Source organism: Hemicordylus capensis, chromosome 5, assembly GCF_027244095.1.
Source record: "Hemicordylus capensis ecotype Gifberg chromosome 5, rHemCap1.1.pri, whole genome shotgun sequence".
Taxonomy (NCBI): domain Eukaryota; kingdom Metazoa; phylum Chordata; class Lepidosauria; order Squamata; family Cordylidae; genus Hemicordylus; species Hemicordylus capensis.
The window spans coordinates 247,432,966-247,456,964 of NC_069661.1; the positions used below are offsets into that span (position 1 = coordinate 247,432,966).

General features: G+C 47.9%; 2 protein-coding genes across 2 annotated transcripts in view; one reads left to right on the forward strand and one right to left on the reverse strand.

The window, feature by feature from the left end:
* IRAG2 (inositol 1,4,5-triphosphate receptor associated 2) overlaps positions 1-23,999 on the forward strand; it is a 70,824-nt gene that overhangs the window by 36,992 nt on the left and 9,833 nt on the right. Inside the window, exons 19-32 of the mRNA XM_053251424.1 lie at positions 582-744; positions 3,661-3,722; positions 5,011-5,116; positions 5,882-6,023; positions 9,041-9,122; positions 11,247-11,284; positions 11,370-11,434; positions 13,556-13,681; positions 14,695-14,767; positions 14,863-14,890; positions 16,271-16,411; positions 18,227-18,358; positions 21,618-21,765; positions 23,667-23,704. Coding sequence (XP_053107399.1) covers positions 582-744; positions 3,661-3,722; positions 5,011-5,116; positions 5,882-6,023; positions 9,041-9,122; positions 11,247-11,284; positions 11,370-11,434; positions 13,556-13,681; positions 14,695-14,767; positions 14,863-14,890; positions 16,271-16,411; positions 18,227-18,358; positions 21,618-21,765; positions 23,667-23,704 — 1,344 coding nt within the window. The remainder of the gene's footprint in view (positions 1-581; positions 745-3,660; positions 3,723-5,010; positions 5,117-5,881; positions 6,024-9,040; positions 9,123-11,246; positions 11,285-11,369; positions 11,435-13,555; positions 13,682-14,694; positions 14,768-14,862; positions 14,891-16,270; positions 16,412-18,226; positions 18,359-21,617; positions 21,766-23,666; positions 23,705-23,999) is intronic.
* The window catches only part of DNAI7 (dynein axonemal intermediate chain 7), a 51,728-nt gene continuing 50,585 nt past the window's right edge, over positions 22,857-23,999 (reverse strand). The window contains exon 15 of the mRNA XM_053251432.1: positions 22,857-23,850. Within this exon, the coding sequence (XP_053107407.1) occupies positions 23,803-23,850 (48 nt within the window). The 3' untranslated portion in view covers positions 22,857-23,802. The remainder of the gene's footprint in view (positions 23,851-23,999) is intronic.

The window sequence follows — 23,999 nt, forward strand, 5'->3', positions numbered from 1 at the left end:
TAAATTTTCTCCTAGCGTGTCTTTTTTGTTTTTTAAGAACAACTTTCTTTTTTGCTTTTAAGGTGGTATAGGCCAGCTACAGCCAAGGAAACCAATACAGCAGATGCTGAAGGGCTTTTCACCAATGTGTAATGGGTGGAGGGAAAGTGATTTTGGCAGCCTTAACTTTGATATAAGGATAGAGGGTGTTTAAAGTCAGGTCTCTGTCTGTCCTCGGCTGTTGGAGTGCTGGTGGGCATGAGCTTCCTGGATGCCTGTGAGGTAGCTCTCGTTGCGTATATCCTCTGTAGCAAAAGCAGAACTCCCGTATTCAAGTGGAACTTGCACAACTCTGACTGGAGAGAGGAAGTCAAAGCCGGGGGCGGCTTCAGCGCTTTACACAGGAAAGAAGCCACTTGGCACACATCTGTGTTCAGAATCAAACAACCTGTGAGAGTAGTTCTTTAAAAAAAATAAAAATAAATGCAGAAGTGCACTGGGTGCTCACAGCTTCCGGCAAGAGAAGGGATGTGTGTTGGGTTTTACAAAGAGCTGTAGAAGAAAGGGCTCCTCAGAATGTTCTTGGCCTGCTGCACCCTCAGGTTAGAGATGTGGAGAGGGACCTTCAGGCCGCCTGCGAGGAAGCCAGGTCTTTGCAAGAGAGACTAGAAGAGAGCATTGCAGCGCGAGGATGTCTCCAGGCCGCCAATGTGAACTTAACACACACTTGCCAGGTGCTGGAACTGGAAACTAAAGAGCAGAGCAGTGAGTATAATGGGTATCTGACCCTACCTTGCTTAATTTGGCAGTTTCCAAACTTCTGTTAGCTGAAGTGCATTTAGATCCGAGAGACATGCTTCACTGTGTATGTAGGAGTAAGAACTATCTGTCCCTGTCCCCCCCAAAGGGGCATCTCCCCTGTAGTTTGTTTGTTTTAAGTAACTCATTGTTCTGGGCATCCTTTCCCTGAAGGCAGGTAAGTTTCCTCCATCTCTGTATTGAGAGTGACTGGATCACCCAAACACACCTTGCAGAATTGTTTGCTTGCAACAGAGATTACGATACGAGGCAAAACCAGAGCAGTGATTCATGCAGAGACAAGCCGGGCAGCCTCGATCGATACTGGGATAATGGAGGGAGCATATGATCCAATCACACTCCAGTCTAAATAAAAGGCAGAGTTGTATGATGCACGCCCAGCAGCCTCCGCTTGTTCTGTCAAGGCCAGAGCAGTAAATACTAGAGATGTGCTGGCTGGTCTCTTCTGTAGGTGGCTATTCTGGGCTTACAGGAGACTTTCCTGTGGAAGTTCTCCTTTTCTTGAATGCTGGCAATTCTCTCATGACAGGCTTGTGTGGCCTGAGAACTTCTTCTGAGACGTCACAACACATTTGCTCTCTTTGGTGCCCAATTGATTTCTGCTTCTAAACAAGTTCAGTGCAGCCTTACTGACCATTTTGTTACTGCCATATCTTTTAGTTCAATTATGTGCCACAATTGGCCTGTTTTCAAGCTGTCATCCTTGGGCAGAGATGATGGGGGCTACAGCTTGAAAGCAATCCAACATTTAGGATGTTGGCCAACTTTCCCAACTAGTCACTGCTGTTGTTTCTTGGGTCTGCTGCTGCTTTGGCAGAGTTTGTCCAAACAATCAGGGATCACATACAGCATCGTGATGCATGTGCTAATGTTGCTGAGGCAGATGAAGTGAATTTAAAGTGAGGGCAGTGCTGTTTGGATTCCTTGTAGACCATCAAGAAAGTGAGAACAAGTGGTCTATGCAGGGCAGGGCTTCCTGACTACTTGTGCAGCAATCCCCAGGAAACTGTCAAGGACGCACCACCTGCTGCTGCTGAAATGGAGAACGCCTTCACCCATCCCACTGTGCGCTTTTCATCTCTGCTCTAGTTCTAAACTTTCAACCATAATAATTGTACTTCGTATTTTTGAGTGTTCAAAGTACTTCATGGAGGAGCTGCATTTGAAATACGCAGTTGCCGTTTATAGCTGAACTCTAGTACACTTGTGTTTTGTATTCTGCTATCTGGACCAGAGCATGTAAGTGCTCCAAAGAGCCATAAGGTCCGCAGGCATGATTGACCACTTGCCACAGGCAGACCACTTGCTGGTCTAACAGGTCAAGTAAATGGAGAGCCCTAAGGAAGAATCTGTGTATAAAGAATCCCTAAAGAGTGGTCTCCTTCTTTACAGCCCTGCCTAGGCACTGAGATCGGCAGACTAGGCCCTGCTGTGAATCCTATCCCCCAAAATTTAGTTGGTAAGCATGTAGGAGAGAGCCTTCTCTGTGATGGCCCCCAGGCTATGGAACCCGTTACCCCAGGGAGAACTACCTTGCTCCTTCCCTTATGGTGCTCCAGCATATGATCAAGGCATAAGAGCCGGCTCGATCAGACCAAAGGCCTGTCTAGTCCAGCAGCCCACCCGATGCTCTGAGAAGCCCACGATCAGGAGATGAATTCATACCCTCTGTCAGTTGTTGCTGCAGCCCTGAGTCTGGTATTTAGAGGCATTCTGCCTCTGAACTTGGAGACTGGAAATAGCCACCAAGGCTAGTTGCCATTGATAGGTTTGTTCTTGAATTTGTCTGGTCTCCTTTGGACAGCATCTGAGTTTGCGGCAGCCGCCATATTTGAGGCAGCAAACTTCACTAATTATGTGGTGTCCAAAGAAGTATTTCTTCTTTGTGTAAGCTGACACTGTGCATCTTCTATCTATATATTTAATCCTTGTAGACGTGCGGGAAGCATCCCGGCACCCAGCGGATTGGCTGGGCGGCAGAGGCTCTCACGCAGCAGGACTCGGGAGGCCATTGAGCTGCTGCCGGGAGAAATGGCGGAGGGTGGAGGGCCAGCCGGCGGGCGGCGGGACCAGCCACAGCGAGGAGGAGGAGGCGGTGGGCCCTGCATGGCTGCCGGGGTCAGGAGGCGGCTAGGCCTCCAGGAAGAGGAGGAGGCAGTGGCAGGAGCAAATGGGCCAGCAAGCTGGCCAGAAACCTCGGGTGGGGAGCAGGCTCGGCGGGTGTTAGAGATGCCTGGGGGAAGAGTTAGGGAGAAGGGGCTGAAGGGGGTGGGATAGTCAGGGAGAATTTGGGGGGGGTGCGGATGCTATGCACCCGGTCAGCTAGTAATTTTATAAGTCTCCTATCTCTTCCCCACTCCCCTCAGCTGCCACTTTCTTTCCTAATAAAAAGCCCCAAATGCTCACCTTCTCTCATAAGGCAGGTATTCCAGGCCCCTAATCATTCTTGTTGTCCTCTTCTGTACCTTCTGCAGCTTGCCATCATCCTTTTTGAGATGTGCTGACCAGAAGTGTGCACAGTATTCCAAACATAGCCATACCATAGACCTGTGTAAAAGCATTATAATACTAGCAGTTTAATTTTCAATCCCTTTCCTAAGCTCGGAATTTGCTGCTTTCACCACTGCTGCACAGGAAATTGACACTTTCATTGGACGGTTCACCACGACCCTACAGTCTTTCTTGGTTGGTTGCTGCTAGCACAGACCCCATCTGTATTTATGTGAAACTGGGATTTCCCCACCCCCACCCCACCCCAGAATCTGTTCTTGTTGTAAGCCTCATTTGACAATTTAGGATGGAAGGGTGGGATAAGAGTGTGTTAAATGTGGTCAGCATTGATCGTTGATGTCTGTTTTCTAGCTGCCCTTGACTCGCTCAGGGAGAAACTTTTTGAAAGACTGTTGTGTGGAGTTCTCTGTCAGGTATGTATTTTTTACCACTTATAGAAAGTTGCACGCCTCTGAAGAGAGGGTGTTTCTCTTATGCTTTTCTGAATGCATGGAATAAGTTAATACAAGTAGCATTTGTATTGCAGATCTGAATGGGTTAAACAAACCTCCCCTTCGCCCCAGTGGTCTTATTCCACCAAAGCCTTGACTTGCATTTTGGACTATGGGAATTCACAAAATATAACAATAACTGTTACTGAATGCAGGAATGACTCCCTAGGCAACCAGGAGCATACCTCTCTTGTTGCATGTTTTCAAGCGAGCTGCCCATAATGTCACCTTCTTTTGGGGTTCTGTTCAGTGATGGCTCAAGACCTTTGTGCAACTGAGGCAGGGTCCTCCCCCCCCCGCACCCTTGTATGCACCCTTCTTCCCCCTCTTTCTTTTCTCTTAAAATGGGGGAGGGGCAGGAAGGCATTTGCTGTCTTGCTAAAGTAAAGTTGTGCCATCGAGTCAGTGTCAACTCCTGGTGACCACAGAGCTCTGTGGTTGTCTTTGGGAGAATGCAGGAGGGGTTGACCATTGCCTCCTCCCGTGCAGTGCGAGATGATGCCGTTTAGCATCTTCCTCTATCACTGCTGCCTGATATAGGTGTTTCCCATAATCTGGGAAGCATACCAGAGGGGATTTGAGCCAGCAACATCTTGCTCCCTAGGAAAGTTACTTCTCCTCTGCACTATTTGGTGTCTTGCTGGTGCCCCAATAATCTGTTGCCTGAGGCTACAACCTCACCTCATGGAAGGGTCGGCCTGGTTAGATTCTGGTTCTGTTCTGCTACATAGGGGTGTCCACGAACCTGTTTGGAGGCCCCAACACTGGCCAGTTTGAACGTTCATCAGGAGTCGGGGGTAGGCCTTTAAGGGTGGGGGAGGGTGCACTTATCCCTCCTCCCCATGCTCTCTCCCCACCGGCACTGTACTTTTGTAAAATCACTTGGGGCAGCAGCGTAACTCCCTGCCACCCCTTCTTCAGTTGGAAGTGGTTGGAAGTACCGGCCGTGCATATGCACATGTCGCGATCATGCGCGAGCCTGTCTGTGTGCATGCACGTGTGCTGTTCACACATGCACTTGGTACTTCTGGGAGGAGGCTGTGCAAGCTTGCAAGAGTGTTCCAAAGCACTGGAGCTGCAACAGAAAAGGCCCTGCTGCTAAGTAGATGCTAATCTGGTTTTCCCATATGACAGAATCAAGAGCAGAGATGGTTGGGGCTCTAAAGATTCAGGGGGATCATGTGCCTTAAAGTTCCTCTTCTCTGCTTAGAAAACCTGCTGCTATAAAGGGTCTGGAGCCACAAAGTGTCTGCTTCTTGGCTTGTCCTGCCGGCCCACATTAGGATGCTGGTGCTCTCAATACACTCCTCTGCTAGGTAAGACCGAAGTACCCCTTTCCTCATGAAATGCAAAAAGGGTACAGTCCAAAAATTGTGGGGACATGTTTTGTGCATAGAAGACCTGGCTTCAAGCTGAGAGGACTGTGAGAATTGTCCACTCCACTTGGTTCTTTTCCATGGGATTCTGGAAATCATGGTGGTCTTGCAGTACCGAACATGAATTGTCCCCTTTGCAAGGCAGGGTCTACTCTGGTTTGCATTTGGATGGGTGACTACATGTGAATGCTGTCTGCAGGAGGAGCCCTGACTGCTCTAACCCTTAGGGGTTGGGGCTGTAGCTCAGTAGAGCATCTGCCTGCATGCAAAAGGCCTCTCATTCACTCCCTGCATCTTCCAGGTAAGGCTGGGAGAGACGCCTGCCTGAAACCTTGGAGAAGCCACTACCTGTCGGCACAGATAATACAAGACCAGCTGCAGGAGAGAGGGCATGCACATACCTCTTGCCTGTGGGCTCCCTAGAGGCATCTGGTGGGCCACTGTGTGAAACGGGATGCTGGACTAGGTGGGCCTTCTTGGGCCTGATCCAGCAGGGCTGTTCTTGTGGTGTTAAGACAGATGGGCCAAGGGCAGTGTTCTATCTAACTTTTATCATCTGTGTGCGGAATGAGTTTTGTTCTGGGCAGGAGTATCAAGGCAGTTTGTGCATATGTCCGACTCAGTATAAGGCAGTTGTCAGTGTTCCTATTAGTTCCTCTCCACAATATGCTGCTACTTGCTATTTTTCTTGTATTTTTTTTACAGATGCATTGACACTAGACTCTCTCCAGCTGTTTCGGAGATGTTCTCTGCCTTGGGCTCCTGCAGCCACTGAAACTCAGTCTAGCTTTGAAGAACAACATCTGGAAGATGGGGCCATCTTGCCTGTGATGTTGGAGGGGTGCAAGTAAGGCCAGTGGTTCAATAGGGAACCCCCTGTTCTGTGGGCAAGGGAAGCTAATGGAGCCCTAACTATGAAGAGTGGCTTCATGCAAGATGAGATTTTCCAAATTGCTGGGCTCCTGGGTTTCTGAGGCTTTCTCATCGGCTCCTCCGTTCCCCCTGCAGTGTCTGAACTAATAAGCAGAATTGCAACTTCTTCATGGCCTTGGGTTGTTTTTTCCCCTTCATTATTATTATTTTATTTTGCTAGTGTGGAACATGGTCTATGGGTTCCTGGAGCTCCTTGCATCAGTGCCCCTGTATCTGCCTTGGTTCCCTGTTGCATTCTGGGAACACACTTTAAGGTGTTGGCTTGTCTCAAGGAAGCCCTGTTGGCTCCTGCCTAACATAGAAAAGTCAAGTTCTGCTCTCTACATATTCCATTCCTGTCTCAACTTAGAAAGTAGAATTGAATAGTGTGACATGTTGGGACAACACTTCTGGTAAATGACCTCATTTGTGGAATTCCCTGCCAAATTGTCCCCTTTGCTAAGCAGGGTCTGCCCTGGTTTGTATTTGAAAAGGAGACTGCATATGTGAGCGCTGTAAGGTATTGCCCTCAGGGGATGGGGCCGCTCTGGGAAGAACACCTGCCTGCTTGCATACAGAAGGTTCCAAGTTCCCTCCTGGCATCTCCAAGATAGAGCTGAGAGAGACTCCTGCTTACAGCCTTGGAGAAGCTGCTGCCAGTCTGGGTAGATGGCACTGAGCTAGAAAGACCAATGGTCTGACTTGGCAGAAGGAAGCTTTCTGTCTTCTCGAAGTGTTTCAGAGTCTTGTATTGGGGCTGGCCTTTGGTACCAAAAAGCCCCTCTCAAGGGAGAATTGTAGCTCAGTGGCAGCTCATCTGCTTTGCATAAGAACAGCCCTGCTGGATCAGGCCCAAGAATGCCCATCTAGTCCAGCATACTGTTTCGCACAGTGGCCCACCAGATGCCGCTGGAAGCCACAGGCAGGAGTTGAAGGCATGCCCTCTCTCCTCCTGTTCCTCCCTTGCAACTGGTACTCAGAGGCATCCTGCCTTTGAGGCTGGAGGAGGAGGAGACCTGCTGTCTGACTCTGTATAAGGGAGCATCTTATGTACTAGAGTTGAGTAGATGGTAGGGATGTGTGAGCTAGCTTGAGGTTGAGCTGGCTCGCACTCGAACTGGTCCGACTCGAGCTCAAGGTCTGGCTTGAGGTCAAGCCGAACCCCACTCCCTGATCTGGGGCCGGTTCAGGTTTTTAAAAATTAAAAAATGGCAGATTTACCATCATTGCGGGGCCTTGAGGGTGCTGTTGTGGCTGCAGGAGGAGTCTCGGCAGTTCCCTGTCTGTTCCCCCCGCCCTCTGGCCTCCCCCCCAGTCTTAAATGGGCCTTTTCAGCCCATTTTGGGCCTCTCTGTGCTGGCAGTGGCCATATTGGAGGATCTCGTGTATGCACACTGGCCATCTATGTGGCCGGGTCTAGTGTCCACAAAACTGTACCGGACCCGGTTTGTTTAGAGTTCAGTTCGACTTGAACTGAACTGGGTTTTCAAGTTTTGTGCAAACCCCTAGTGGATGGTAACATATATTGGGGGTGGGGGAGGTTGCTACCCTATTGAATAAATACCCAAAATGCCTCCTAATAAAGCTAAAGCAATGGACACATAAAATTACTCTCAGTCCAGCAACCAAACTACCAGATAGCTGGAACTGAGAGACTCCCCACCACACACACACACATATCTTGTTTCTCACCCTCCCGCCAAGGAAATTGGGGTGCTGTATTTGGCGTTTACCCTACTTTATCCTCACAAAAACCCTGTCGGGTCACCTGGCTGAGAGTGTGGCTGTCTCAGGTTCACCCAGTCTGCGTCATGTAGGTGGGGATCTGAATTGGATCTGCTTGGTCAATGTCCAACATTCTAACCATTCTATCACACCGGTGCTCTCTTAAGAGAGCCAAGCCTTTGCTCCCTGCCAAAAAGTGAGCCAAATGGTACCTTGCAACCTGGGAAGTCTTCTGAATAAAGGTTGATCTCTCAAGGGAGAGCATTCCAAAGTTCTAGGTGCCACAACTGTAAAAGTCTTGCGTCTCTTGTGCAGCACCCCACTGTAGTTCTGATAGTGGGGGGAAAGGAAGCAAGAGCTTGCACGTTATTCTGAGTGTGTGGGCAGGCTCCTATGAGAGCCCTGAAAACACCTTGATTCTGGGCCTCTAAAGTAGCAACCAGAATTTGGCCCAGAAATGACTAGTCAGCCAGTGCAGAATGGAAAAACACAGGAGTAAGTTACTCCGTATGGCATGCACCAGATCTTATTTTATTAATCCCTTGACTGTTCCCTGTGGTGTTTGAGTTGAGCTGATGGGAATGCATCTGCAAACTCTTCTTGTAAGTGATCTCTTAAAGGCCGTTTATTAAATAACTTGGTTGCTTTCTTCTGAAGAACCTGGAGTGGCATAAAGGTGGTTCTCAAGAGGTCTCCCAACCAGGCATTTATGGGGGTTAGTCCTGCTTAGCTTCAGCAAAAAACAGTCACAGAGCAACGTGGCCTGGGCCAGGGGTTAGAGTGAGGCTATCTACCTTGGGTGACAGATTTGGGGGATGAGACTGGAGGGAAGTTCATTAAGGTTTTTTCCCCAGCCACCTTGTTGGTGGAGGCACTACTGGATTTTCTGCTGCAAGTATTGAAGCATCTTGGATTGTCTGTCGCTGATGTGAGCTTGTGTATAAACTGCTCTTAAAGGTTTGGCCGTTCTCCTCTAACCTAACCAGAAAAACCAAATTGGGCAGAATTTCCCCAAACTCTGCATTCTTGTGCCAGGGTCCCCAAGATAGATGGCAGCCTCAGTCTGGCCTGCAACTTTCGTAACACTGCCTTTGCATTGCAGCCGCTGGACTGTTCACCTATGTAAATGTTGGGGATATTTTTATCTACAGTGTCTTGCTTTAAGGGAAAGGGCAGTGAAATGTAATGCTTTGGCGGGCACATGCAAATAAAACTTTCTGCCTTCAGGTGCAATAACCACTCTGTTGATTACCAGGCTGATACAGAGCTTGCTGCCTTCAGTACGAGAATGGATACTGACTTTCTCAAGGTTGGTTCTCTCTGTGTTTCCCCCAGTGGCTTAGATGATTGGGCTGCCTCTCCACAGGCAGAAACTGTAACTTACATGTGTGGGGTAATGATGCTTTTGTGCCATGTGTCCTTCTGGACTTTGCTTTGCAATGTGGAGGAACCCTGCTTTGTCTTGTAGGGTTTAGGCTAATTTTGTAATCAGGACGGCTTTGAAGCTTTCTAGCAATGGTTTTGTTTGAGGCCATCCACAAATCCATGTCTTGTGCCCCCACCCCATCCCTGGAGAACTGCAATACAGTGCACTTAGATAGGGGTTTCTGTTAATCACACATGCTTGTCGGGATGTGCATGAATCAATTTGAATTGGATTCAAATTCACGCAAAGTCGAATTGGATTTGGTCAAGTTTGAATCGTTTCAAATGAATCTCCACTCTATTCAATGGTTTCCAATTCGATTTGAATAGATTCATGCGAATCTTGTGCAAATCCCTACATGCTTGTCTGGCATTAGTAGCATGTGTGAACCAACAAAATGTCAAACAAGCTTCAGTGCAAGTAAGTGTTAAGTGAGGCTCATTGTGGCAAAAATTCCTGACTTGACAGTGAAGTATATATGGTCCTGTCTGGACGGATGTATATAGAAGGATCTTCAAGTTGCCCAAGGTGTGTGACTATCAAAATGAAACATCGACTGTGTATATCAGTGAGAGGAAAATTTCATGCTCGGGTTCAGTTAGGAAAGAGACTGAAAGCAAACTGCCAGTATTGTAATGCCAGAGGGGAAGCTTCATTTTAGTTTTTATTGGGGGTGGGGGAGAGGAAAGACAGAGTGAGAAAAGCATGCTGGGGGGATTCATCAAACAAAGGGGGGGATTGCACCTCTGTTCATAAAAATCTATGGAGTAGCTGTATTTGGAATACTGTATCTGGAATATTCTCATTGCCCAAAAGTTCAGAAAACTACACCCTAGGCAAAGATTCAGAAAACCACACCCTAAATAATTGGAGCTTCTTCCCTATGAAGGAAAGACTGAGGTGTTTGGAGGTTTTAGTTTAAAGTCTAAGGGAGGCTTTGATGGAAAGCTATACCATGTTAGAAGCTTTTCTCCCTCTCATATACTAGAATATGTGGCCACCCAGTGAAACTTAGTGGCAGTAGAACTGGGTGAGAATGCTTCCTGAGATGATGCACTATTAGCTAACTGCATGTGTTCTGGTTTTGAGAGTACAGCAGATGTGCTTGTATGTTCTCCACTCCCCTGTTTCTAATAGCTTGGGCCAAGGGTTCCCAACTCTTGGTCGCCAAAGGCCATTGTGGCTGGGGATGATGGGAGTTGTAGTCCAACATGTGGTGACCCAAAGTTGGTAAGCCCTGGTTTGTGGCGGGGGGAGGGAGGGACATTATCTCCTGTGGTTTGATTCCAAGAGGCACTAAATCCTGTATACCCCGGAAGGCCACCCAGTTACTGCAAGCAAGAGATAAGAGTTTGAAACACACACTTAAGCAGCAGTCAGTTTTTCCTCTTCCATCTTGACACAGTTGTATACAACAGGGATTCTCAATGGTTGGGTCCCCAGATGTTATTGGACTTCAACTCCCATAATCCCCAGCCTCAGGTTGGGGATTATGGGAGTTGAAATCCAATAATATCTGGGGACCCAGACATTGAGAATCCCTGCTGTATACAACTGTGTCAAGATGGAAGAGGAAAAACTGACTGCTGCTTAAGTGTGTGTTTCAAACTCTCATCTCTTGCTTACAGTAACTGGGTGACCTTCTAAAGAGATCTTGATGATTCTTAAAAATATCCTTTCCTCAGTGCCATAGGAAACAGCTGCTCCTAAAGATGGCCTGAATAGAATAGGCTAGTTTCCTGCAGACCAAAGAGAATGCAAATAAGGAGCATATACTAACTAAAGATTTGCATGTGAGGGAACAGCTGTCAAAATGGTATCTAACCATGCATCTCTTAAAAATATGAACGTAGTCTTAGTGCTGACCTGAAATGCCTCGGTCAATCTCAGAAATAAGGTGTTGTAAAACTTGATTCTTATAGCCACTTCCAAGATCAGCAGTAAAGGTGTGCATCCTTATCTGTGTACAGTATATAAATGCTAAAGTGTGTTTCCTCTCTTTGCAAGGAGAGCAATGCTGGGCCATTGGCAGATGTCCTATCCAGGTAAGAACATGTGTGCACACACTGCATAATCCTCCTCTGTTCTGATGCCCAATCCGTGTGCTCAAGCGTGTCCTTGTTCTCTTAGCAGTGAACAAATCCCATCCCAGGAAGCGGCTTCCCCTGCTTTGGACAGCACTAAGGGATCACACGGTAAGTGGCAAGCCATGCTGCATGGCAGGAAGTCACAGAACAATTCTTGGCATGGCCAAACATTGTGAATCTTTTCATGTGGGCCAGTGACCATGTGCTCCCTAATTCTTCTAACCCTGTGACCTGGAGAGCTCAGAGGACCAGACTGGTCAGGTGTGAGGCCCATGGACTACAATGGGTGCAGGGAGCTTGTGCCTGGTAGGCCAACGTTGAGAGCCTGTAGCAATAGCAATAGCACTTACATTTATATACCGCTCTATAGCCGGAGCTCTCTAAGCGGTTTACAATGATTTAGCATATTGCCCCCCAACATTCTGGGTACTCATTTTACCGACCTCGGAAGGATGGAAGGCTGAGTCAATCTTGAGCCCCTGGTCAGGATCAAACTTGCAACCTTCTGATTACAGGGCGGCAGTTTTACCACTGCGCCACCAGGGGCTCATAGCCATAGATCCAGTGGTAGAAGCCCACAGGTTCAGGCCCAGACATCTCCGGTTAAAGGATCTTGGGTGGCAGGACTGGTAAAGAAAAAGAGCTGCTGCCAGTCAGAGAAGATGGTACCTGGCTTAGATGGACCTGTGGCCTGGTTAGCGTCTGGCAGTGCTGAGTGTGAAGGCCCACGCAGCCAGTGGCGCTCTTACCCCTGGACTTTGGGGTCCAAGTCCAGTGCCCCCATACACCCCTAGGGGCCCCCAAATCCTCTTTAGTCTGTCCCAGGTGGGGTGGGCCCTGCTGGCCTACACTGCACCGCATGGCCGAGTGTGATTATGACCTGTGCCGGGTGCTTTAGAGACAGAGGGGAAAGAAAAATGTGGGATGGGGATATGCTGTGTGTTGAAACGTTTCTGCTGTTGCACATTTGCATAAATATACACCACTTGTTAAAAATACTGTGTTTGTCATGGGGTGTGTGTGCGTGGGGGGGGGATGCTTAACTTGAAGCAGGAGGGGGGCCTCCACTGGAGGTGGGGGCTCCAAAGGCTTTTAGGTCCAGGCTCCAAAATCACCTAAGTGCACCTCTGCACACAGCCTTGGTCCATGAAGCCCCACGCAGCCCTAGGCTGGGCTCTTGCAGGATTTGTTGCATCCTATATATGCGATTTTGCTTGAAATATCAAGATCCCATGCTGGCCCATGACTCTTTGCTGGCTAAAGCAAAACGTCCTTCAGTTCCCTCCCCACCTCTCACTTATCCTATTCAGGTCATCCCCACAATTCCTCCATTTCAATACTCTTCCCCTTTCCTAATTGAAAAGAACAGACAAGGATGAGAGAAAGCACCTGGGTGGTGCCATGTTGCTTTCTGCAGGCCATTCCTGGGGAGGGGGTGCTGGGTGGGTTGCCATGCTGTCCCCAAGAACTGGCCCACCATCTGACCAACATCAACCAGCTTTATGACAGGTCCTACTTCTAGGGATTAGTGATGCCCCTTAAACGCTCTTCAGATGTTTATGTTGTGCATGCATGCAGGTGTCTGGACACATGTACATGTATCTGTGTGAATGATTGAACATGCATTTATTTAAAAAGTGAACCTGGATTCAGGCCCCCTCAAATGAGTGGTGCAGAGAAGAAGTGTGTACTACTTCAAGTGTGTACGTACTGCATTGAACTTCATTTGAAGGTCACTCTGCTTTCATATAGATGGGTACACAGATTGGGCATTGAGCATAGCACGTGACTCGGACTGTAGTTGGCCTCTGCTCCTGGCAGCAGCAGAGACTTTAATTAATGGTATTGTTTGCCTTATTGCAAAATAGCCTTAATGTTGCAGGAGACCTTTTGAATGAATGCTGTAGAAGGATCTTGGCCATGGGCAAGAACATCACTGTGGATAGGAGATCCCTGCACAAAGTGTGGAACCAGCCTTTTTAAAAAAACAAACAAACCAAAACCCTCTTCCAGCTGACTGTGGAAAATCAGTGCTTCAGGGTCCTAGTGGAAGCAATCTGTCTCCTTCCTTCACACCTCCTGACCAAAGAGTTCTGCAGTTTGAGATGTTACAATTACACAAATATTTCCGGTTCCTCTTGACAGTTTTTCCTTCCCTGTTAACACACATCCAGACCCTTGGTCTAAGAAGAACAAATCCTTTTCTTCCTGTGTGTGTTTCCCTGTTAGATCGTGACTCTACACTACCGCATACAAGGGAGGAGAAGGTTTTCGAAGCTACCTTGGAAGCAGAGAGTGCGGCGGCGGCGGCAGCAGAGGAGGAAGTTAAAGAGGAGGGTCTGAACAATGTGGCTGGTATTGCAATGGCCATTTTTAAGATCCCTGTCCAATGAGAGTGCATTTGGGAAGGTTCTGTTTGTGCCCGGTGAGAGCCGACCTAGAAGGGTGCCAGCATCTTCGAGTAAAGGGGTTCCCAGATACTGTTGGACTACAACTCCCTTCAGCCCTTCTGGCAGGGGATGATGGGTCTTGTAGTCCAACACCACCTTGGGACCCCAAGGTTGGGAACCTTGGTCTTAGCTTTCACTTTGGAATAAAGAGCACTAAGCAAGAGCAACCGGAGCAGGCAGTGGTCCATTTCCTAGCTCCCTCTGTGGAACTTAGTTTTTGGCCTGTTCTGTAAGGCTTGCAGCTCCGGCAGTTGTGCTACGTTTTTGGAGGATAACGGCCTGCTCCATTGGCTCACTCGGAGCGTGCTCACTGGAGCCACTATCCTAAGGTGAGGTCACAATCGAGCAAGCTGGATGGCTGTTGCAAGCCCAAATTCTAAACCTGTGTCTCCTTGGTAGCTCTTTGATCTGTAGGGGAACTTTCTCTGTGCACTTTACTACTTACAATAGGCCAAGGCTGCACCCCTTCAGCCCTCCAGCTGTTGCTAGACTACAACTCCTATCATCCCCAGTTACTGGCCACTGTGGCTGGGGATGATGATGATGGTTATTATTATTATTTATTTGATTTCTAGACCGCCCTTCCAAAAATGGCTCAGGGTGGTTTACACAGAGAAATAATAAATCAATCAGATGGATCCCTGTCCCCAAAGGGCTCACAACCTAAAAAGAAACATAAGATAGACACCAGCAACAGTCACTGGAAGTACTGTGCTGGGGGTGGTTAGGGCCAGTTACTCTCCCCCTGCTAAAGAGAATCACCACGTTAAAAGGTGCCTCTTTGCCAAGTTAGCAGGATTATTTTTTGGATCAGGTCCATCAAAAATCTACCTGTGGATCCTGAGCAGCCTCTCCTGCTCAAAGAGATGCTCTGCTCTCTTAACTACATGCCTTGTCTTTATTTCTACCATTGGCTAGAATCAGCGGGAGATTCTTCTTCAACTGAGGACTTATCCATCATTGCTTTGGATAGAAACAGGCCGAAGAGCAGGTGAGTACCAGGTTCCATGGATGGATGAGATCTTAATTCTGTGTATCTTCTGCATGGCCTTCTGCTAATGTGGTGCTTGTCTGTTCTGGTTCCAGTGTTTCTCCCAGCGAGAAGGAAGTGGAGGTAAGCCATGAAGTGTCCTCCACCCCACCCCATACCTCCATGCTCTTGGTCATTCTCAGCACCTCTTTATTTGTTCCACTGACACATCTGTAGATGGAACAAGATCCTTGCAAAGACTCCGTAAGTCTCCCATGCATTCTGTCTAGGGAGAAACAAGGCTGTGTTAAATCATCCACCCCTTCAGGTAATGGGGTGCAGAAAACACAGCTAATTCTTAATAGGTGAGTCATTGTATTGACCCTCTGGATGGGTCCGCACATGGCACCAAACCTAGGGTTCAGCAGAGTGGCCAGAGCCCTGGGAACATGTGTGCACCCCACTTCTGGTCTCAGGAAGGATATGCAGAGATTGAGCACATTGCACAAAGTTACCAACCTTGTCATCTGTGCTACAGATATTTATATACTGCTCTTCAACCAAAGTTCTCAAAGCGGTTCACACAGAAAAATAAATAATAGACAAATAAGGTGGACCCTGTCCCCAAAGGGCTTACAATCTAAAAGGAAACATATGTTCCTATGTTCCATATGACTCTGGCATTTGCTTTGAATTGTAGCAAGCCATCTTGACATTCTGCTGTGTGGGATCTTGATTTGTAACTGTATCAGGCTAACTTTTGGGGATGGGGCCATAGCTCAGTGGTAGAGCATCTGCTTTGCATGCAGAAGGTCCCATAGGAAGCTGCCATATCCTGAGTCAGACCATACGTCCATCTAGCTCAGCATTGTCTTCACTGACTGGCAGCAGCTTCTCCAAGGTTGCGGGCAGGAATCTCTCTCAGCCCTATCTTGGAGCTGCTGCCAGGAAGGGAACTTGGAACCTTCTGCTCTTCCCAGAGCGGCTCCATCCCCTGAGGGGAATATCTTACAGTGCTCACACATCAAGTCTCCCATTCATATGCAACCAGGGCAGACCCTGCTTAGCTATGGGGACAAGTCATGCTTGCTACCACAAGACCAGCTCTCCTCTCCAGGTTCAATCCCTGGCAGCATCTCCAGGTAGGGCTGGGAGAGACTCCTGCCTGAAATCTTGGAGAGCAGTCAGTCTAGGCAACATTGAACTAGATGGACCAAGGGTCTGACTCTGTATAAGGCAGCTTCCTAGGTTCCTCAAATGTGTGTGCCTCTGCTACCTTGGTTTGTACAGCAGATTCCTCCAACTCGACCAGCTTGGGTCCCAGCATCATGAATAATTCATCCCTACTTGGGCATGGGCTGGCTAGCTTTACTGCAGGTACCTTGTAAAAGAAGCTATGTTAGCCATGTTTCCATTTGCAGAGAGTGGTACTTTTGTGGAAACCATTTAATAGAGAGCGGCTTTTGATCAAGGAACAGGCCTAACTGGAGGGTCGGCCATTGTGTGTCTTTTCCCTTTCAACAGGCTGAGTTTCTCAGACTCTCTCTGGGTTTCAAATGTGACCTCTTTACCCTGGAGAAGAGAGTCAGACTGGAAGAAAGGTCCCGGGATCTGGCCGAAGGAAACCTGAAGAAGGAGATTGCCAGTGCCTTGAAATTACTGGAGGTAAGACTGAAGAGGGATCATCTCCATTTGTGACCAACGCCTGCTTCTAATCTCCTGATTTTGAGCGTTGGAAAAGTCAGTTCTGTGGTACAAACTGTGAAAAAAGACAGCTGTGGAAGGCACAAATGAGTAGCTTCTCCATTTTTCAATTCTGTTATCTGTCTGAAGTTGGTTTCCTGAAAGGCAAGATGGAAATTAATCCATTTTGACTGTGGTGCAGGTGCTCAAACACACATGTTGCTCACGTGTTCACATTTTCTCCAAATCCTCTTCAAACTCTTCTGCAAACCTGATGGACTCACCCTCTGCCATGAGGGTCTAGCTTTATTTTTGGGTGGATGTGCACTCTAATTAAGACAGTATTTGTATTTCTTTAGAATATCTACCTTATATATTTGTTGAACACTTCAACAAATACTCTCAAAATGGTTTACGTAGCAAAAGGAATGAAGATGGTTTCCTGTCTGTACACTGGACATACGATATACCGGTTGTCCTCTATAGTCTTTGAAATGGATGAGAATTGTCCTCTTCAGACATTAGCCCAATTCAGATGTTATGCTGTACGAGTGTACAGACATCTGTACACTAGTATATATGTTTGCGTGAATGACTGTACCTGTGCTCATGTTAAGTGAGCCTGGATACAGGCTCTTCAAATGCTTGGTGCAGATAGGAAAAGCACTTCTCTACCTGTGTTCAGAATAACATGTGAATGGCTGTACTGTACCTTTGTACTGATATGTGTAGACTGTACACTCATCGTACGAGTGTTGAACATAAAATGCGAATTGGCCTATAAGCCACTTTAAAAATAGAGACTAAAGACAGGTTATACCCTTACGTACCCAAAAGGAAGTGGACTCTGAATCTAAGATGACCCCCTGATTTCTAACATCAAAAAACTTGGAAAACACCTAGTCTTGGGTCCAGGTAAAAACAGTATTAACATGTTTGTTTTAATTTATTTTTACATTTTATATCCCGCTCTTCCTCCAAGGAGCCCAGAGCGGTGTACTACATTCTTAAGTTTCTCCTCACAACAACCCTGGGGTTAAGCTGAGAGAGAAGTGACTGGCCCACAGTCACCCAGCAAGTCTTATGGCTGAATGGGGATTTGAACTCGGGTCTCCCCCGGTCCTAGTCCAGCACTCTAACCACTACACCATGCTGGCTCCTCCTTTACATTACTAAGCTGATTTCTTAGTAAGCTGATGTTATGTTGAACAGATACAGCAGTATACTTCCTGTCTGCACCATGCATTTGAAAAGCCTGTACCCAGATTCACTTTAAAAATGAACATAGGTACAGTCATTGACACAAACACATGTATGAGTGTACAGACATTGGTACACTCGTACAGCATGATGTTTGAACAGATCTATTTCTGCAAGAATAGTCCTTGTGTGTGACTTGAACTGAAACACAGAGATGGCTGCCTGAAATGTTGTCTGGGGTATGGTGCAGTGCATAGCCCAGTGCAGGAGAGGCTGGGGATTATGGGAGTTGTAGTTCAACAGCTGGAGGGCCATGTTTGCCCATCCCTGGCCTACTACCACAAAATCTCGGTGTCTTCATGCCTCTGAAGTTTCTCCTTTTAGAACTAGATGTTGGCAATTAAACCCAAGTTTGCTGCTGAAAACGGCAACCTGGAGATGAGTTTCCAGACCTACAAGACAAGGGCAGTGGGGCTCAGGGTTGCTGTTCTTGGGGACCACCCTGTGTGAGGTCATCTTTTCTAGTTTTGCCCTTTCTTGATCTCCATGGCATACTAATCTCATGCAATGTTCTGTCTCCTCTTGCACACGGTCCAGTCTCTGGCCTCTCTCAGTGAAGATAACCAGGCCCAGGAGATAGTGAAGAAACTGCAGAAGAGCCTAGAGCACCTGAGCCAATATGCCACCAGGGTGGCCGGCAAGGCAGAAATGCTGGGAGCCATTCATCAAGTAAGTTGCATGTTTCAGAAGATGCAGAGGCTGGCTGCTTAGTATACAAGCTGCTGGACATGGTTGCCTCAGATGGGCTGTTCTTTACAGTGGGCAGAGCTGGGGATTCATACCCCGTCTGTGGATATTCTAATTCGTCGGGCGTGGAAGGCTGGTCATGGAATGCTGAGAACTTGTGCAGGTATTGGGAGAGAAGGTCCATCTAGGGGTGTAAACTTCTCACACGATCTCTGGTCTAGAAATCCTCTGTTGTAGAATGAACTGGGCAGCTTACGTGGCAATTGAGGGTCAGTGGGTCAAATGAGGATGGGGGTCAAGGCTGCCATCTTTCCTTGCTTGCAGGTTTCCCAGATGCATCTGGTTGGCCTCTGTGTAAGGCATGATGTTGGACTGGATGGGCCTGATCCAGCAGGAGTTTTCTTGTGTTAAATTGTTTGAGTGCTCCCCCTCCAGGGTCTGGTGCCAGAAAAGCTGCTGGTAGGAAAAGCCTAGTTTCCAATTAAATTTGAATCAATCAGCCAGACGCCGGTTAAGTCTCTAAATCCACAAAATGGGTTTGTGGTCCAACATCTCAGCTAATGTATCTGGCAATCTATGTTGTTATGCAATCTGTAAAAGAGACTTGAGAGAGGCCAGCAGCTTTATCCTGGGCAGGCTTGCTCATAAATAAGTCTCATGGACTTCCATGATTCTTTTGGCCAAGTGTGCATGGGGTTGCAGCCTAAATGGGGGAGAGGGCTGCTTCTCTCTCCTGCTGTCAGAAAACCATGAGCTGCTATTCTAAGCACTTAACTGGGGCAGCTGTCAGGCTTGTGGGGAGGGGAGATACTCTTCCTGTTTATGGCATACCTGGTGCAGGTGACTGCTATTAAAGGTAAAGTGTGCCGTCAAGTCGATTTTGACTCCTGACACCCTCAGAGCCCTGTGGTTTTCTTTGGTACCATACAGGAGGGGTTGACCATTGCTGCCTCCTGCTCAGTATGAGATGATGCCTTTCAGCGTCTTCCTATATTGCTGCTGCCCAATATAGGGAAACGTACCAGCGGGGATTTGAACCAGAAACTTTCTGTTTGTTAGTCAAGCATTTCCCCGCTGCACCACTTAAGGTGGGGAAGGGTTAAATACTCCCTTCTGACTGTCCTGATCCTAGCTGCACACTAAAGAGTAAAGAGTATAGTACCAGTGGAGATTTGAACCGGCAACCTTCTGCTTGTTAGTCAAGCATTTCCCCGCTGCGCCACTTAAGGTGACAGCTATTAGGGTGGTTTATATATACATACTGTATATGCACGCACACACGCATGCACACACAGACACCCTGTCTTGATTTACCAGGGATAGACCCAAATTTCTGGAAACTGCTCTTGCTTCCATTTTGAGGAGATGTTGGGAATCCTGTTTTTTTTAAAAAACTTAGTTGATGCTAACGTGTGCATTAAAGTTCAGATTTCGGCGCTCTCTCTCTCTCTCTCTCTCTCTCCAGAAACACTAAGTCTGTTTAGTGTGTAAGGGATAGTTGTAGATGCATTTACAGTCTAGTGTGCATGCATGTAAATGTGTATGGGCCTTGAGTGTTGCCCAATAACCCGCACTTTGCTTTTTCCTCAACTGCCTTGAGGGAGCTGGGAAAGGGCACCAGCAGTAGCTTTGCGGTGCTTTGCGGCCCTTTCTAGTTCTATCGCTTAGAGTGGAGAGCGTAGAACTACTTAACAATCCTTCCAAAACCCTGATCCTGCCGTCCACATCAGCCCCTCACCCCCTGCATTAATCAGATGAAGCCTAGCTCTGTATTCTGTTGCCATCGGAGGTCTGGCTGGAGCCCGGGGCATGGACTTCTCAGGAGTGGCACCGAGGTGGTGGAATTGGTGGCAGCGGCTACTACATAGATGCCACTTTTCAAATTCAATTAGAGTTCTCAAAGTGATTTACAAAAAATAAAAATGATGATGATATGGCTCACAGTCCCCAAAGAGCACTCAACCTAAAAAGAAACCTATACTCCAGTAACACTGGAGGGTTGCTGTGCTGGGGCTGATTAGGGCCAGTTGCTCTCCCTCTGCTTAAAGAGAAGTGAAGCACCAGTTTGAAAGGTGCCTCTTGGCCCAGTTAGCAGGAGGCTTCCTCATTACGAGCATTTAAGCAGGCTGTTGAGACTATTCTGTTGTGCCCTCCGTTCTGTATCTCCTGGTTTGGTTTATTTATTTGTTTGTTTTTTATTTTATTTTACATTTTCTATCCCACTCTTCTTCCAAGGAGCCCAGAGCGGTGTACTACATAACTTAAGTTTCTCCTCACAACAACCCTGTGAAGTAGGATAGGCTGAGAGAGAAGTGACTGGCCTAGAGTCATCCAGCTAGTATCGTGGCTGAATGGGGATTTGAACTCGGGTCTCCCTGGTCCTAGTCCAGCACTCTAGCCACTACACCACGCTGGCTCTTTTGTTTGTTTGTGCATGGACTCTGTTTTATAGTATCTGTCTTATTTTGTATTGTTTTGTGGATTTCATTGATGGCATATTTTAAAATGGTATTGTTAGCTGTTTTGCTGGGGGTCCCATCAAAACTGAAAGGTGCAGTTCAAGTGTGTGTAAATCGGGGTTGCATAAGACATGGCCTGCGGGTGCACACAAACCACCAGGACCCCCTAAATAAATCAGATGCATATCTCTTTATGCAACCAGGATCCTGCTCATTGGAAGTCTGTCTCTCTGTCTGGGCTGCTTGTCTATCCAGCCCAAAGGGCCCCAGTTCCACTTTTTGCATGGAAGAGCAGCACTGCTAAGGGAGTGTCTGGTCTTGTTCTATAGAAATGTTCTACATGGAATCTAGCAGTCGATGGAGTTGTCTTTGCTCTTTTTTCTTCATTAATTTTATTTTAAGAGAAGAAAGGGGGAGGAGGTTACATCTCTTAAGCGGTCAATTACAGCAATTATGTATGAAATCTCAAATTATACAAAGAAAGAAACCTCACCCATTTTAGTATTACGGAGTCGTCTTTGCTCTTCCGAAGGTTGCTCTTTTCCCCCTTACAATTCTATATAATTTAAAATCCAGTCTTTAAATTTAATGCTGGGACTTTGGAGAAGGCACAGCTGGCTGAACAGTCTCATTTTAAGAGCTCCCTTCCACGTATGCTGCATTGAAGAGTCCTGCATGTCGACACCAAAGCGCATGGCCTCTCCGACTCCGTCCTCACTTGCGATGGAACAGCTGGCCAATTCACCGACTGCTCTCTGCCCAACCCTCACTATCTTTCCTAGGAGAGCCGGGTCAGTAAGGCAGTAGAGGTGATGATCCAGCATGTGGAAAACCTGAAGCGGACTTACACAAGGGAGCATGCAGAACTAGAGGAGCTGAAGGAGGTGCTATTCCAGAACGAAAAGTCCTTCAGCCCTGCTGGTGACCGAGGTAATGGCTGACGACGAGATGCTGGCCAATTTGCCCAGATTGCTGTGTCTTGCTTCCTCGCTTTTCTGCAGTGCAGGGGGATCTCTACCTTGCATCGGGTGGATGCTGAGCATCGTAGAACTTCTGAGAAGGGTAGCAAGGTGTGCATTCCTTCCATGTTTGTGTAGTGCCTGGCTTTGTTTTCAGGCATAGCAATGTCGGCTTCCTGTACCATTTCAGACACCGGAGAATCCTGGCCAGAAGTCTCCAGCACGGGTTCCCAGCCTGTGATCCTCCAGAAGTTGCTGAACTGCAACTCCCATCATCCCTGGCTACAATTTATTGTGGCTGGGGATGGTGGGAGCTGCTGTTCAGCAACGTCTGGAGGCCCACAGGTTGGGAACCCTTGCTCTAGCATCGTGGTGACTCCAAGGAGTAGTGGATGGTCCCCCCCCAAATATTCCCCACTCCACCTTTTGCTCCCCCATCCACTAGGCTGGAACTTGACAGCAAAGTGTTGGATAGTACAGTCATCACATATGATGATCCTATAGCTTGAATTAGTTATTTTAAAGGGCCTCACTCACCCACTCATCTACCATGGAACAAGCAGCAGGAGCCAGTGCAGCCAGTGCAGAGGAAGGAGACTCCTCCAGCCTCCCAGGAGCCAGGCCAACCCCTCTGCCTCCTTCCTGGCTAGGAACTGGGCTGGGTGAAACCTGTGCACGGAACCGTCTGGCCCGGTTCATTTCAAGTCTGGATTGGACTCATACCAGACCAGACCAGTTCAGTCCGGCACCCCCTTGAACCCCCACCCCTGTTCGGTCCGGGGGGGTGGTTTGCGAACTTTTAAAAAAATCCTACTTAACCCCTTCAGGGTAGTTGTTGGGGGTGGGGTCCACGGAGGTTCCACCTCCCCCTGCCAACCTCTCTCTTAGCCCAAACCTACCCATTTGGCCGGTTCTTCAGCCCATTCAGGCCTTCCCCCTCTGGCGTGGTGGCCATTTTGGAGGCTGCCATGCCTGCAATTGGCCTCTGCGTGACCCAGGCCATGCAGAGGCCAACTGCGCTGTCGTGGTGGCCTCCAAAATGGCCACCACGCCCGAGGGGGTAGGCCCAAACAGTCGGGGGGTGTTCGGTCTGGCATCGGACCAAACGGGGGATGGTCCGGTTCGACCCCAAACTGTTGAACCGAACAGGTTCGACATTGAACCTCTTTGCACATCCCTAGTGCAGGGAGCTGCAGGCTCATCTCTCCTGCAGACTTCAGCTGGCCTCTGACCCCACCCCACTCTTTCCTGTCACATGGTTTTGGACAGGAAGAGGAAAAATAGCCTGGAAAGCAGACCAGAAGGCTTGCCCTAATCCTAGAAGATGGTATCCAGTCCATTTGTGAATAAAGTTTGAAAATATCAAGCAAGCTTCATTAATAAGACAAACATGGCTTTACTTCTATGCTATAAGTAAATTTGATGTATAGCCAAATCCTTGCACCCCTAATCAGGTTCTTTGCCATCCCTTTGTTCCCTCAAACCAGCTGTTCTAGAGTCAGGCCCGCTTGAGCATAGTGCAAAGAGAGTCTGTCTTCTTCTAACAGAACCTCATACCTGGCAGTGGGCAGCTGTATCTGTGTTCAATTTCTCACCCCGCTCTTGTCTAAAAAGCTGTCCTACACGTTATGCAGGCTGAGATGGGAAGCTGGAGTGCAGGGCAGTACCACAGGTCAGGCTGCAAAGTGGAGACGGGTGTGTTTCTGAATGCGCCCCCCACATGTGATTAGCCATTTGCATGCAGGAAGCCCGCTCATTGGAGACGGAGGCGGGTGGGACGCGATTTAGTGGAGGCGTGCTTCTGAGCTGAGGGCTACCATCCTCTTTTGTGGCGCCGTATTCATACCTTTCCAACTCCTCTACCTTTTACAGATGAATCTGCAATTAAAAAACTCTCGAGTTCTCTAAAGGTACAAGTGCGATTGAAAAGCTGAGCTGCTTGCCCGCTGCAAGTACTTTAGCACTCCATGTGCTCTTCCCTCTGTGTGCTGCTGCTGTGATCTTGAACTTAGATTCCGTTGACTTCTCTTCCCTGTACTTTGCCTCCTCCGCAGTGCTGCAAAATAATGCAAATAATCCAGATATGCAAGCTCTCGTATACTACTGAAAACAGACAATGAGGTCACTCACAATAAAAACTGTGTTTTGCCTGGGTTTGGGGAGCTGTGTGTGCTCTCAATTTTCAGTTGTGTGGTAGGAGGAAAA